The sequence below is a fragment of the Poecile atricapillus genome, chromosome 3, assembly GCF_030490865.1.
Source record: "Poecile atricapillus isolate bPoeAtr1 chromosome 3, bPoeAtr1.hap1, whole genome shotgun sequence".
In the NCBI taxonomy this organism is placed as follows: domain Eukaryota; kingdom Metazoa; phylum Chordata; class Aves; order Passeriformes; family Paridae; genus Poecile; species Poecile atricapillus.
The window spans coordinates 95675219-95691132 of NC_081251.1; the positions used below are offsets into that span (position 1 = coordinate 95675219).

Genomic DNA, 15914 nt, shown 5'->3' on the forward strand with positions numbered 1-15914 from the left:
GTTAACTCCTTGCAGCAGCGCACTAGGGCTGCCAAGCAGCGGGTTAAAATCAGGCCGAGCCGGGAAGGACGGAACCGGCTGGCCTTTCAGCCCCGCGCCGTTCTCTGGCGAGGGCCGAGGTGTCCCCGCTCGTCCCCCTTCTCCTACTCATTCGGTGACATTTCCGACAGTTCAAAAGTTCACGAGGAGTCTCTGGCGAGGCGACCGGGCGTGAGGCTGGAGCGGGGACCGCCAGCAGGTCCAGCCTCGCCGACGGGGTTGACCGGTGCCTTCTCCTCTCTCTCTCCCTCCTCTCTCCTCGCTTCTTTCCAGGCGAGACCTTGCTCTCCGCAGGTACCGCTCAGCCTCCTCCCGGCTCCCCTTCCATCTTCCCCCGGCGCCCCTGCAGCATCTGCCGGCCGCGCAGCCTGCGCGGAGGGGCGCGCAGCCCGGGCGGGCCGGGAGCGGCGCGGAGCGGCTGTCCCCCCGCCGGCAGGGGGCGCGGAAGGGGGCGCGGAGGGGCGGGGGGGGGCAAGCAGCGGTGCGGCTGCTCGCCGCCCCACAAAAGGCACCGCCGGGCTCGGGCTGCTCCGCACGCCCCGCGCACCGGAGCGCGCACGGACACGCACACGCACACGCGCTCTCACACACACGGACACACTCGCACGCACTCACACATACGGGAGCGCCGCGATGTGCGATGCGCGATGCGCGACGTGAGGCACCTCGCACGCCGCGGGGCCGGGGGGAGCCGGCGGGATCCGCGTTGCCAGCCCGCCCGCCCCTGCCGCTCCCTCTCCTCCAGACCCATCCATCAGCCTCTTCATCTCGGTCTGCTCCTGCCTTTCTTTCCTTTTCCTTTTTTTTTTTTTTTTTTTTTTAAATTTTATTTATCTTTTTTTTAAATTTGCTCTAACTGTATCTACCCAAGCATAGAAAAAATGCCTGCCCGTGGAGCGAGGAGAGGGCACCGGGTCGGTAAATAAGAAGTGAGTACGAGCACAATGGCGTGTCTCCCCGCTCCCAGCCCTGCGGATGCTGCATGAGCCCCTGCTTCCCCCGCACCGGACCCCGGGATGCTCCCCGCGGCGGCCGGGGCTCCTTTGTACCTTGCCTGGCTCCTTTCCCCTCCCTTCCCGGCCCCACTCGCGCCGCGCCCCGGCTCCGCCGCCGGCCGCCTCGCCCCCGCGCCGCTCCCCGCGGCGGAGCATCCCAGCTGGCGGCAGCTTCCCGGGGCTACCGGGGCTGCACCCCGCGGGGGCGGCCCGCGTCCCCCGGCGCATTGCACCGGCCGCGGGGAGGGGGCCGCGGAGCCAGCGGCGCTGCCCGGTGCCCGCTCCTTTGTTCGCCGCCGGCGGCCGCGGCGGGTCGGCGCTGCTCCGGGCGGGCTCGGCGGCTCCGGCCGCGCTGAGAGCGCTCCCCGGCACCGGCCCTGGGGGCTCGGAGGCGCTCGGGGGCTGCCGCGGGAGAGAAGGCGGAGGCGGGAAAGGGGCTCTCCCCGCCAAGGCGCGGGACGGGGGCCCTGTGCCCGACCCCCGGGTGCTCGTGGGGCGGGGGCTGGAGCTGTGGGAGGCGTGACCGCGGCGCGCGTGGAGTGCCCGGCGCCCACCCCGCGGGCTGTGAGGGGTGCCCCGGGGCCGCCCGGGCTGCGGCTGCCACTCTCCCCACGACCCCTGCTCCGGGAGCCTCGGTGTGCGCCGGAGCCCGGCTGGTTCCCAGGCGGTGACTCTGCCGAGTACCATCGCCTTCCCTGCAGGGACGCATCCCATCTCTGCCGTCCTGTGGGAGAGTTTTCTCTAGATTTAGACCTGATCTTTTCCCACCAGTGGCTGGAAAAGCTGTCTTGGCCGTTTAAAACGTACTGGTTATTCAAAACAATTTAAATATAGCTTGTGTGGTCACTGCTGTGACCATCTTCCCACAGGAGACCTTTACGTGCACTTGATGTGGAGGATTTTTTTAGTGCCCATATAGTTACTGGTAGTCACACGAGTTATCCAAGTACTTGATTGACACCCTCGGCCACTCTTTTCCTAACCCGATGGGTTTCCATAGCTGTAAATAGAAATACCGGCTCTAAATTCATGACTCTTCCAGTAAGCACACATGTGTTGTACCACTGTTGTCTGAGAGGTGTGATCAATAAACAATTAGTCCGTTAAGACCGGTATGATGAGCAATGTCTTATTTTTATGGTTGTGTCTGGGGAGTTTAGAAATGATCACATAACTGTTCTCCGAGAACATTTGTTGGAGCATAGGACAAAATAGGTGAGAGAGATGAGGTTTTGTATTTTCCTGATACTTCTGTAACGCCGAGGTAGAACACAGCTGGAAAAGATGCTTAGCAGTGCTTGAGAGAACAGCGGACGTAAAGAATCTCTGTAGCAAAATACTACCTTTGAGTAATTAAGTGAAATGCAAGGGTGCAGGGGAAATCTACTTTTGGAAATGATTCAATATCATATGGGAACAGACATAGAAAATGTGGCAAATGTGCATATGCATGTAAGATAGACACTGCTGCTCAGAGCAGCAGATATGTTGTAAGGTGTAATGGGATTAAGAGAAAGATTCAGCAGTTTAAGAATTCCACTTAGAAGCAACAGAATTTGATTAATCTCTTGGCAAGAAGTTTATTTAGCGAAATCTGAGTGGCACTGTAAACATTAACTTTCTTTTTGTATTTTTGCCAGTGGCGGCACCTGACTTGCTGGATCCCAAATCGGCCACTCAGAACTCCAAACCAAGATTATCATTTTCCACCAAGCCTACCGTGCTCGCTTCACGGGAGGAAAGCGATTCGGCCATTAATGTTATGAAATGGAAGACAGTCTCAACAATTTTTCTGGTGGTAGTCGTGTATTTAATAATTGGAGCAACAGTATTTAAAGCCCTGGAGCAGCCTCATGAGACCTCCCAGAGAACCACCATTGTGATTCAGAAGCAGACGTTTGTATCTCAGCATTCCTGTGTGAATGCAACAGAGCTTGATGAACTGATTCAGGTAATCCATAACAAACCCCTCATCACCTTGCCTTAGAGGAACAAATTATATATGGCAGTACTGCAGTGATAAGGGGCAAAACCTTTATAAGCAAAGCTCTGTATTGGCCGAGTAATGTAACAAGTGTTAAGACCAGAAGTTGAGCATTTGCATTTTCATGCAAAGCCTCATCATTGAAAAACTATTGCTATTTTTAGGTCCAGTATGTTTGGTAGAGGGCCTTTTCACTGAAGCCTCCCATTATGCTAATTAAATGATTATTCATCAGCACTATATATAATTAATAGTTCACAAAGGAATTGGTATATTGATTGTGCTTTACAAGTTCTGTCAATATTTGAAGTGCCTAATTCTGAGGAAGAAGCTACACCATCCATTGCCTTAAAGGACTCCTAATTTACTGCGATTTTATCAAGCTAGTGTTCCTTCCAGCTGTATGTTTCTTTATATTGATTTTGTTTTAAGTACAGGAAAGTACCATGGACTTCCTACTTTGATCTTAAATCTCAATTTTCTCTTCTTAAAGGCACATCCACAAATGATGTACATTGGTGTGTTCCTACTAACATGACTTTACCCTTGCAGGTCACCTGCCTCAGAACCATGGGAGATATTTATTTGCAGTAGCACAGAACTAGATCTGGAGCCTAATAAATCAATTCCCTTCCAGCTTAAATCCCATGTTCTTATGAATATCCAGTGGCACTGGGGGGAATAGCAGAGGGCTGCCAAATCACATAATTTCTGTGCAAGGGACAATGAAATGGGAGACTGGAGTGAACGGTCATGAGTTGGCAAGGATTGACTCCTTCCTTAATGGTGGCCATGGGGCTACCCAGGTCTACAGAGTCCAAGATGGGACAGGGAGAGCAGGAGAGGGTGTTGGGCACCCAGACTATGGCAAACAGGAATTCTGGATCATGCCAGATGCATGGGCAGCAAAGGTTTCTGAAAAAGTTTTTTGTCAGCAGATATGTCTGGGAGTTTGCAAGTTGATTTTACCGCTCTAGTCCAATCAGCCTTGAGCATCAGCATGGACATAGGAGTTTTCAGTTTTAAATATAGAGTTCTGATGTGCTGACTTATTTTTATGGTACACTACTGAATTTTAAAGGTAAGCTGGGAAAATATCTTCAATTTTGTGATTTCTCCCCTGCCTTGTTGCTAAAATTTTTTCTAAAACTGCTACTCTTTAAATGCCTGTTAGACAGCTCCTCTCTCCACGAGTCCAACCAGGCAAGCCTGAGGAGATGTTGCCGATAGCGATTTAGATGTGCAATAACTGTGTTCCAGTGATTTGACCAGCAGAATGTGAGATAATCTTTCAGAGAAATATACAAGCACATTCTGATGAAAAATAACTCTTGTAGCTACTATAAATATCCTCCTATGAAATTTTTAGGTCAGATACTGTGCTTGTGGAGATAAAAAAAGAAATTTTGAAGCAATATTATCTTACATCATCTGTGAGATGGACCTTAAGGCAAAAACTGTTGAAGTTTGCTCTGGAGTACTTAGATATTTTAGCATTTATGATTCCTGCCCAGAAGCACAGATTGATAATAAAAAACCACTTCATCAGCATTCAACGCCCATTTGATGTTCTGTGTAAAATAAACGAGTTTCATTGCAACCATCAGAGCACAGATAACCATATCAGCATTAGCTTCCATCTCCACTAATGACCTTGCCACAACCAGAAAAACACAGGCGTGCAAAGCATGGGGAGGTGACGCAGCGTCCCACAGCACGTGGATGAGAGACAATTGTGGGAAGAGTTTGCTCTGCGTGCTGTTGGGGTAAATGGAAAACGTAATTTGGCCTTGTTCCCTTCTGCTCCTCTGTAAAGAACACTACAATGTGGAGGGTAGGCGTGTGCTGTTACACTCCTTTCATAGGAGCAGAGCTGGGGCACAGGGAGCCTGTTTGGGTGCTTTGCTTCATGCAGAGTAAGTGTTAGTGAATGACATCAAGTTGTTTAAGGATTGAGAAATTCTGCTTGCCCAAAGTAAAATGGGAAAGGAATGGTAAAAGAGAATCTCAAATTCATTTTTCCAGGTCTAGGCTGCTATCTCACACATGGGGTCATATTTCTTCCCTAGCTGACGCTTTGTCACAAAAACTAAATTAGTGAAATACATTTTGTCTCCCTGGGTCTATGTCTGGCTGCTATTACAATATAATGCAGTGTTTCTTCAGTTTTTGTTGAATGTCTGTATGAATAAAAATAAATAGTGCATGCAAGGAAAAAGTAAATGTTATTTCAGAATTCACTGAAAGCTATAAAACTGAATATTAATATGCATTAGAGTAGAAGGGCACTGGAATGATTAGTTTGTGTGAAGAAAATTACAGAGCTTACAGAACGTAATGTCTTCTTTAATCAAGTATTTACCTTGAGTCAAACTATAATGAAATTCATTGCAACTTTTCTTTTTGAACGTCATGTTCTGGGAATCCAGATACTGGTTTGGCTCTTTCATGCTAGTCATTGTTCAAGGTGCTTGTCATACCAGGCTTTTTCAATCTTCACAAACTTCTGCTCTGTAATTTAATCCTTATTCTCAAGCAGGCTTGACTACCCCGAGACTGTCCACAGGCAGTACAATATGTAGTAGCTTATTCAGGTAAGCACAGCAGAGAGCCTAGTTGAAGAGCACAAATTCATCTAAAATAAAAGTACAAGTGGAATGACAGTCCAGTTTCCAGCACCCAGGAGCCATGGAGTTTCCAGCACCTTGTCTAAAATCTTCCTTTTGTCACAAAGCTGTTTAAAACAGTGTTGTGTGTTTCTATAAATACACACAGGATAGGGATTTTTCCCTTCCTGTCTTCTCTATCCTGATTTTATTTCACCAATCCCCAGAACTTCTTCTGGTACAACAATATATACTGTTGCCAGCTCTTCAGCAGGCACAGGCTTATTCCCTGGGTTTTGAATTCTTGAAACCTAGTATTGTCACACTGATTGTTTGTCTCCTCTGGGTGTACTAGGTGAGAATTATACTTTTATAGACACCATATATTTTATATAGATGTAAAATATAGGGCAACAGAGAGCTGCTATGCAGCCTAGAAAATGTGCAAAGGTAATGGAATAGAGTGCTTTGAGGATGGCAGTGAGGTAAACTCAGATGCCTCAGGAAAAGGACTTATGTTTTCCTCGTACCTTTGTAGCCCAGTCCACCAGTGTTGTTTCTGTGCTGACAAAAAAACCAAAAAAACGTGGTCTTCATGGCCTCTTCTGTCTCTGACTTCCATGGTCCTTCATGGTTGCAAATCCTTCAGCCTAAAGCACTGCAGTAACTTGTTGCCTCACTGTTGCAGTAAGGCAACACCTTACTGCAATACCTGCAATAAACAACAGCAATGCATGACCCTGAGAGGTATATTCATGTACCTAATTCCTTCGATATTTTGTGAGCACTTCCATTTAGTACCATATTAAAAATGTGCAGAAGTCATGCAGAGCATATCTGTACACCCAAAAGACCAGTTTCTCCAGGCAATTTCAACTCCTTTTGCTGTAGCCCGAAGCCAGCATTAACAACAGCATTAAGTAGCTCACTGGATGCTGTTCCCAGTGGTGCTGAGGTGGGCAGTGCACAGCACTCAGTGGTGGTATATCTAAATGTACAACTAGAAAAGCAACCCAGGAGGCAGGCTTGTGAAAGTTCAAACATTACCTGGGTGAGTAATGAGAACACAACAGAGCAGCAAGCTGTGCAAGGTCTGATGTTAAACTTCACTTTTAAGAAGTTGCAGTTGGAAGGTCTTGCAAGGATCTCATTTATTAACAGATGAGAAAGTATTGGTTTGGTAAAGATTATTTGTGATATCTAATACATTATAAAGCTGCAGAGTGGCCAGGTTCTTTCCTACAATTTCTTCTTTTGGAGAAGAACACTCTACAATTCATCATGAATGGTGTTTTTGTTTCTCTGTCTGTGCCTGCTCTCAACTTGGCCCTGCCATGCAATGCAAAATAATTGTCAGGTGACAGAATAAAAGAGTAAATGTAGTTCAGACTGTGTGGATTTAATGAATGTGTGACAAAGTATATAAACTTGATCTTCATTTATACTAAGGATTTTTTATGTCTTGTGTCCAACAATTTTTCCCTCTCCACTGAGCTTTTTGTTGGTAGAAGCTGATAGAAACCTGGGAGTAATCCAGCTATGCACACAAATAACAATGAGCATTAAAGAATGAAATAATTCTCTAACTGGAGCTCTTGTATCTAATTATTTCAATCTAATTCAAATTTTCTTTTAGTTTGTTGACTGTTTCCTATAGCAAGCTTGCCGCTAAGCATTTAAAATGTTAAAGACATCTTCCAAACTCAGATGCACAAAATGTACAGCCAAGAACTTGGAAAAATTTCCTGCTATATTTATGCACCTGTGTGTGGTAGCAAATGTAAAGAGACCTTGGGTTACACTGCTGATGTTGAGGTGGCACTCATGTCCTCATGCAGTGCTGTGCAGCCACAGGATGCTTGTGTCTCCATGACGTCTCCTGGGGTTGTCTCTGGGAACAGGTGAGCCTGACTGAATTTGATATTTCGGCAATGTCATAAAATTGTCATTACTGTCGTTTCATACACCTCATTCCCTCTAGAGAATCCTGAAGATCCTATGGAGGAAATAAGGTGCATGAAAAAACAGTGAATTTGCTTTCTCCTTGCCCAGAACTCATGTTATTCCTGGGACATAGGGATGTGGCCAGTATTTTGAGTATTTTGTGCTGTGGGATGTCTTGGCAATTAGAAGCAACTGTTTGTCCCCCTGGCAAAGAAAAAGCAGATTACACAAAAAAAAAAAAAAAAAGATAGCAGCTTTTTATGTAAATACCACCTAATTATATATTTCTCAGCAGTTATTTGTTCATGTTGACCTTTTTAAACCAAATTGGAAAAAAAATTCCTTTTACTATCCAAGCAAGTTGTTTAATGCATTATTTTTGCATACAAAAAAGGGAAATAAGAAAAATTTGCTTATTTTAAATATCTAGACAGTCCCAGAAACCTGTTGTGAATTATTATAGTTATTTTAGTGAATTAATTCTGAAAATTAATAAAGTGTTTTCGAGTAAAGGTACAATGGAACATAAGTTAATAATAGTTAATGTCCTGTTCCTTTACCAGAAAGTTCCTTCAAATATATTTATTCTGAAACCCTAACAAGTGGAAAAAATACTCTTACCCTAAAAAGCACAATCTTTTGATGTGTTCCAAGTGCTGTGTGTAGCAATTCTTGTCTTATAAAGCCTTCATTTTCAAATCTGAACAAGTTTTCAGCGTGTTGCACCAAGCTGTCTCAGCAGTAATACTTTTGTAGAGTTTTAAATCCAGCCCCTTTTAGGGTATGTGGCTTCTTCTGAAAACTGAATGCCCACAAAAATGTGCTTGCATTTAAAATAAACAAACAGACCGAAAGAGTTAATGACCCACCTGGATTAGCTGATTTAATGTGGATCCCACAAGTCGATCTCCTTGGGTTCCGTGTGGGCTTGTGGCTAACGTGGGGAGAACAGCTCTCTGTGCAGGGGTCCAGAGTTGTGTGCCATTCCTGTTTTCATCTCACATTTGTGTCAGCTGCATTGCCCCTTTTCTTTCCATTCATCTCTTAGATTATGAATGAGACCAAAAATAGGGATTTTTTTTTTTAATCTCCCTTGAGGACAAATGCTTTTTTTTCCCTCTTTATCTCTCTCTTGAGGGAAGCCTGGCATAATTATGAATGACATGGGAGCAGTGTTTCATTCTTCCAACTGGCATCACCAGAAAGTCATCATGGCTTCTTATGTGATTAATTTCTTGTAAAAATATATAACTTTAAAATATGTATTTGCTGTGGCTTCATTTTTATTGTTGAAGGTAGGTAACTACATTAAGCTGCACCTCTACCAGTAACTGATTCCTTCTCCTTTATAGGCTTCTTTACAATTTGCAGCCTTGTGCAGCCTTTGCTTTTGTAGCCACAAAAAAATTTTTTTGCCTGAAAATAATTTTTCAGGTATATATTTAATTTTGATCAGGTAAGCTCCTTGAGCCCTGATTATGTAGAAAACTGTTAAAATAAAGAAGTGTAAATCCTTTCTCTCCAAGGGATTAGAAGGTATTTGAGTATGCTGTATAATTTTTGTAGCTAGGAAAACACAGGGATGCAAAGGTCTTGTTTTCAGAAGAATACAAAATTTATTTAAACAAGATTAAAATTTATTAACTAAACCTATGAAGCTTGAAGCAAATTTTATTAATTGTTTGAATCACAGCATTTGCAGACATTTTCAGTCGCGTGAGCTGTATTTTACAGGTCCTCTAAGCAGGAAATTTTTGAGGTAGTTTGAATGTATCAGTTTAAACCATAAATATTTTTAGTCTCTCCTTTTGAAATTCCTTCCAAACTCTGTAAAAGAAAGCAGGAACAATTCCATGTCAGGATCCTAGCCTGGAAGCAGCATTTATGCTTTGTAAAACTTAGAGCCTTGAAAAGATTGATAGATCAGCATAGAAGAAATTGAGGCTGCACTATATTTTATTTATTTATCTGAGGATCCAAAATACCATTGCATCCTTTTTTTTTAATGTGCCATCTGCATTTCAGTTATGAAGCTTATGACAAATTGCAAATATCAGTAGCAGAGCTGCCTGTCAATGTTTTTTTCAAAGCAATGAAAAAAGAAATTAAGGACTTTCAAAGGAGTTAAAACGTGAGGCACAGGAGCTATAGTTTGAGTTGTTGGCCTGTGCATGTGCTTGCTCTTAGTAAGGTGTCTGTCCATCAGAGCACTTGGGCTTTATGTACTCTTAACTCTAAGTCCTGGCAGCTCTAACTTGTACAGTAATGTCCTGCGTCTCTTTTTCCTTTGCTGTGTCTGTGTCTCCTTTCTGCTTCACTCTGGTCAAGAATAAATGTGCAAATGCAGCTGTCTCCATCTGCAACCCCTCTCCTTCCAATTCTACCTGAATCCCCAGGTCAAAGAAGTATTTATTAAATGAAAGATCTCTTTGAAAGACGTTTGACCACACCCTTACCCAGACCTGTGCTCCACAAAGACACCCACCTGCTGTGGTTGGGTCTCAATGGGTTGCAGAAGCCCTTGGACTGTGTGTACTCCTTACTTAGGCTCCTGCTGTTCTCCCTCTTCTGGTTCTGTACTCAGCTCCTGGAAGGAGGGATCTTTTTGCCAGACTTTCTCTTGCCTGGAAGCATTTCCTCCAGGGACAGGACAGTTCCCTTTTCTATAGTAATTTTCTACATAGTGGTTAAACCAAAAGGATTTTTTTAAAGTGGTTTTTATCCTTCCATTATTTTGGGGAAGAATAACAAATAAATTCTAACTGCCCTTTGTCACTTTTTTGTTCAAGCAGATTGGTCTCAAACGTTTTTTGTAGCTTCCGGTGCTGAGACCCGTAAAGATTACATTTCCTTCAGATGAACAGTTTTATGGACCTAGAACTTAGCTTAAGCTGATTGCATCTGAATGCCAGCTTTTGTCTTAGAAAGGGTGGCAGATATGACTCATTAGTAAGTCAGTTCTGCAGAACAGCTGTTTGCATAATTCTTCCAGTCTGTAATCTCAAGAAGCAAGGAAAAGCCTTCTTCCCTGAACGTGCATGTGTATATACATGCATATATATGTGTATGTACATACAGAGAATTTATATACATAGAGTATATATGGAGTTTTTAATGCTTATGTAGAAATAGAAAGGTTGTTCATTGTGTTTTTGCATGTTTTTAGATTAAGTAGCTGTGAAAGAGGGTGAAAAGAATCCTTCAGTTCTTCAGCATGTGGGGTACTAGTCTCCAGTGCAGAGCATACTCATATGTTGTACAAACTAAAAAGAAAAACAAGGAGTCACAGAATTATAATACAAATATTATTGCAATCTCTTTCAACATCAAGGCCAAAAACCATGTGTTTTGAGGCTGGAGAGTTGTTTGCTAAGTGTTAAAAGCATCCTGGTGTGCCTTTGAACTGAGAACTAGGATTTCCATTCCTTGTAAACCAAAGCTGAAATAAAAACACAGGACTTGTGCAGTAGCTGGGCCATATGAGGTGTATCTTTACACTGTAAAGGGAGAGTGCCCTTGTCAAATGGCAACAGAACTATAGCAGTGAAGGAAGAAATCCAGGCTGAGAAATGGTTTTCAGAAACTTTGAGGCACATCTGGCTTTTTGACATCACTTGTCAAGTGACTGCCAGGAAGCACAAGATAACTCCTGACAAGCTGGGTAACGAAAGCAAGCACACTGGATATTATCAGAAGCATAATTTGAGGTGCTTCTATTTTAATCTTTCAGTAGAAGAGCTGAGAGTAATGAACTGTTGTGTTACATCATTTCATAGAAGTGAAGTGACTGGAAGATGGTACAAAAACATGTATTCAGAGCCTGGTGTGGAACAAGGAGATGAGCATTGGAGTGACTGGTTTGACACACACTTATTTCTGCCTGATTTCCATGCGGGACAACAGTTGACTACCAGAGGCCAGCCTTCACACTTTATAAGTTCTCCTTATTTTCCTGTGTCTCTGCAGACCCACTTAGTGGATGTAGCTCTCTGGCCAGAAGGCTGGCTTTAGTCAGTCAATGCCATTGACTCCTTGCAGGGTCAGAGCACCAGAGGATGAAATCCCTGACCTAGAATAGTCTTCTGTTCTCAGAAAATGACTGTGCTGTTCAAAAGACTGTTTTCTCTCTTGTTTTGACAGAAGATAAGTTATAGTATTCTATGCCTTACTCTGCAAAGCAAAGTTCAGCATGGCCTTTACAAAGAGATGCCTGCATGAAAACAGGAATAACACAAATCTGCACAATGTATTTCTAAATTATATAGGAAATGAAAAACTGACATTGAATTAAAATGTGGTTTGTGTTCTCATGTTTCTTTTCTCAGTGTTCTGATTTCAAGCAAAAAATGTGTGGTGTGAAAGCGATGCTTATGTGCTTTTGAAACTCTGGTCATGCCTGGCTTATCCACTCTGGGCTCAATCATCTCTGCCTCTTTTTTCTGATACTCTACTAAAGCTTGTTCCCAAATGTTGCTGCAAAGCCAAGTAGTTGGGATGTGTGGGTGTAGTGCAAGTGAGGACTTGATCTGAGACACACTTCACGCTTATCCTAAGACGCAGTACAGAGGCAGCCTAAGAATTCACCTAACTCAAAAAATGGGAATCCTCTAAAAATTTTTAAATATGTCAAAATTTTATCTCAATCCTCTTCACTATCAAAAAAAAAAAAAAAAAGGGGGCCTGATTTTTTTTCCCCACCATTATAAAGATAATTAAATAAGAAAAACATATTACTGTAAGTGTAATCATATACTATTATATTTAAAATCATTGTGCATAGAGGCCTTGACTGGGTGCTGCATGACTCACCCTCTGCTCAGTCCTTAGTCACCTCATATGAAACAAGTACTAGACAAAGACTCTGGAGGAAGGTAAAACAAGTGAAATAATCTGCATAATTTAAGAATTTAATCTGTCCACATCCTTCTTCTAATGCTGACCAATTATGTAGTGTTGAAACAAAACTTATTTTTGAACCAATTAATTTTGTATATGGAATAAAAAAACTAGAAAAATTGCCACTGAGGAGGTCAGTTAACTTTAATACTGGAAAATAATTTTTATAAGGCAGGAAGTTCCCATGTTAAGATTGCACAAAGTGTTAAAAGGCTGCAACATACAATGACTGTAGAGATTATAGAGCTTTCATGATTCTGCTTTTAGGTTCAAAATGCACAGTTACTGTCACTATTGTATCAATTAGGATAAGCCAAAGGTTTCAAGTAATAGGAGGGAAGGAGGGAAGGAAGGAGGGAAGGAGGGGAGGAGGGGAGGAAGGGAGGAAGGGAGGAAGGGAGGAAGGGAGGAAGGGAGGAAGGGAGGAAGGGAGGAAGGGAGGAAGGGAGGAAGGGAGGAAGGGAGGAAGGGAGGAAGGGAGGAAGGGAGGAAGGAAGGAAGGAAGGAAGGAAGGAAGGAAGGAAGGAAGGAAGGAAGGAAGGAAGGAAGGAAGGAAGGAAGGAAGGAAGGAAGGAAGGAAGGAAGGAAGGAAGGAAGGAAGGAAGGAAGGAAGGAAGGAAGGAAGGAAGGAAGGCATCAAACTCATGACAAATGAAGTTTGCTCCAGTAGTAAGGCACCAGTCAAAAAAGAGGCTGAAAGATCAAGAGTTAAGGTGGCAGAGGACTGAATGTGATAGCTCTGACAGTGAATAATAAGCCTATTACTTGAAGGCTAAGGCTGAGATCCTGGCCCTTAGTGAAGTCAGTGAAGCCTGAGTTTTCATTCTGGGCAAGAGAACTGTTAATATCCCATCCTCCAGGTAAGTTTGTGCGGTGGATATAAGTCAGGAAGATGTTACCCTGATACTATTGCCCTGAAATGTGTGTTAGGAGTTATGCAATATATTATCTTCTTCTTAAATTTTTCTTGGAAATAGTCTTAGATGACGATCTTCTTAGGAATGTTGACTAGACAAGGAAGAGAAGTCATCCTCTGATCCAAAGAAATGAAAATGCAGTCACCCTTACTGAGAAATCCGCAGGCAACATTCAAAGACTATAAGGCAGTAAACCAGTAACCTTACCCACCTGTCATCCTTGTTAGTCAGGAAGACTCTTACAGATGACTCGAAAGGAATAAAATACAGCAGCTTTGTTGATATCTAGTCTGGCTTCTCTCAAACACAGTCATAGCCCAAGAGAAAGCATAACATTGTGTGTTCGGAAACAAGAGCCCAATGATGATGTGAAGGCATCATCTGGCCCTTTATGACTAAAACTATGCCTAAAACAACCAATACATTTACAAATGTGAATTAGTAAATGCAAAAAGAAAATACATGAGAAATACTGGCAATAAAAAAAACCCCTTATTTTAAAAATACTTATATGTGATATACAACAGATTTGTTTAAATAGGCGTATATATTATTTAATAAGAAATCGTCTTCCTTTTGGAAAGAAATAGGAAGTGGAGTGGTCTGTAAGATCATAAATTTCTTGAAGGAAACAAATCAGAAATTGCTATTCAAGTGTTCCTCATAATATAAGGACTTAAAAAATTACTTTGAAGCACATACAAACTCTCAAAAGGGAAATACGTTTTAAATGATCCACAAGTAATTTGCAGATCTTACTGCCACAGAATGACTTGGCTTGCAAAATACAAGTGAGCTCCAAAAGTAGTTAGATAAATTAATGGCAAAGCAATTCACCCAAGCCAATCTGAACACCATGATGCAGATGCAGCCTCCTACTCAGAAAGTCCCTAAAGTGCGTAGTCAGAACTTAGGAGGCTGTACAAAAAGGAAGCATCTCTGAAAGCAACCCTGATTATTTTCCTGATTAGCAGTTGGATAAAATCAGAGACATAATAATAGCAGCTAATTGTCTTTTGTAGCCATCTGTTGTGCTTTGGGCAGTTTTGGGTTAAGTTGTATTTTTTTTTCCAGGAAAAAGTTAGGTATGGTAGATGAAGCCAGGAAATGTGTAGCTGCAGTGGATCATTGAGCAGTGTAGACTGGAACACCTTCCATATTAAAAGGCCTTGAGGTACATGTTAAAAAACATGCAGTGATGATAAAAGCCCTGAAAACATTTTACATCTGGATTTGTATAAAACTTGGTCTTGCTAGACTGTCTAAACAGGTGCATTGCTCTGGGTAGTGCTTTCATCCAGTACAAGAAATTGTAATGAAACAAGAATGGTTCAAAAAATTACATTGATCCAGTGCTATATCATATAATGTCCTCACTGGAGAGTATGTTCCCATGTGCAGGTACCAGGACTTGTGATGGCAGTTCTTAGCCCCCTGAAATGTAGCAGCATTCAGGCTGTACTCAGTGGGCCCTGTATAACACAGCACACTGTTTTGCACTTCCTTGTAAATCAAAGGAATATCTGTGTTGTGTACATTATAAAATCAATTCAATAGATAGTTTTTACACATCTTAGTCTGATGTGTTCCTTCTTACACTGATGGGAACACCTGTCACTATTAGTGCTTCTGTATTTTCTCCTGCCAAGTTGTACATCATGTACAAATGTGGAAGATTAATCCTTCCAACACAAAGGAAAATTAAACTCTATTCCCCCTTATTTTCTTTCTCCATCTTTTCTCCTTCCTCAGTAGGATTGAAAATACTACTTCTTTGATGTCTGCCATTCTGCTATTTAAAAAAACCCACAAAAACCAAAAAAAGGAAATGAAAATGAAAGCAGCTAAAAGTTTGTGTAAAGATACCCCAGCTGGCTTTGTTGACAACCCTGGATGGTGGAAATTGTTTAGGCTTGGCAGCAAAATCCCTGTGGCTGCAGAGGTGCAGCAGTGAACTTCAAAATGGTTACTTTGTGCATCTGAGCTTTGAAAATTGCAACCTGGAAACATTGTATTTAATGTTGGATTTAAGTCCCATAATAAAAAATAAATGCTCTAGTTAATCCCACATTGTTACTTCATAGTCTCTGTCCAGATCAAGTGACTTCTGCAGGCACTGTTTAGTAACAGAAATGTTTTAATTTCCATATTATCAATGTATTTTGGGACTGAAAAAATTATTACTACTATACGACACTGTTCCTCTGCAACAGACTTCTGAAATTGAAGATGGTTCTAGTCTGTCCTATCGCTAAATATATTTATGTATCGAATTATTTTTGTACATTTTGCCAAGCTGGAACTACTAATTAGCTAAAATGCTCATTTTTACTTTGTGGTACTGCTTCCTCTGTTTTTCTTTTGTTAGACACCAATTATTATAAGTAGCATGATTAGAAATAACTCCTGTTTTAGAGTTTCAGAATGAAATGAATACCTACATTCTTTAAAATATTTATCGCAAGTTTAAAATTACTTTAACTCAAATACCAGTATATATCTGCAATTGTGATATAACAAAACAGGAATATAG

General features: G+C 42.3%; 1 protein-coding gene across 1 annotated transcript in view; it reads left to right on the forward strand.

Annotated features, from left to right (window-relative positions):
• The first annotated feature begins 914 nt into the window (after positions 1–914).
• The window catches only part of KCNK2 (potassium two pore domain channel subfamily K member 2), a 77497-nt gene continuing 62497 nt past the window's right edge, over positions 915–15914 (forward strand). The window contains exons 1-2 of the mRNA XM_058835501.1: positions 915–968; positions 2675–2985. Of these exons, the coding sequence (XP_058691484.1) occupies position 968; positions 2675–2985 (312 nt within the window). The 5' untranslated portion in view covers positions 915–967. The remainder of the gene's footprint in view (positions 969–2674; positions 2986–15914) is intronic.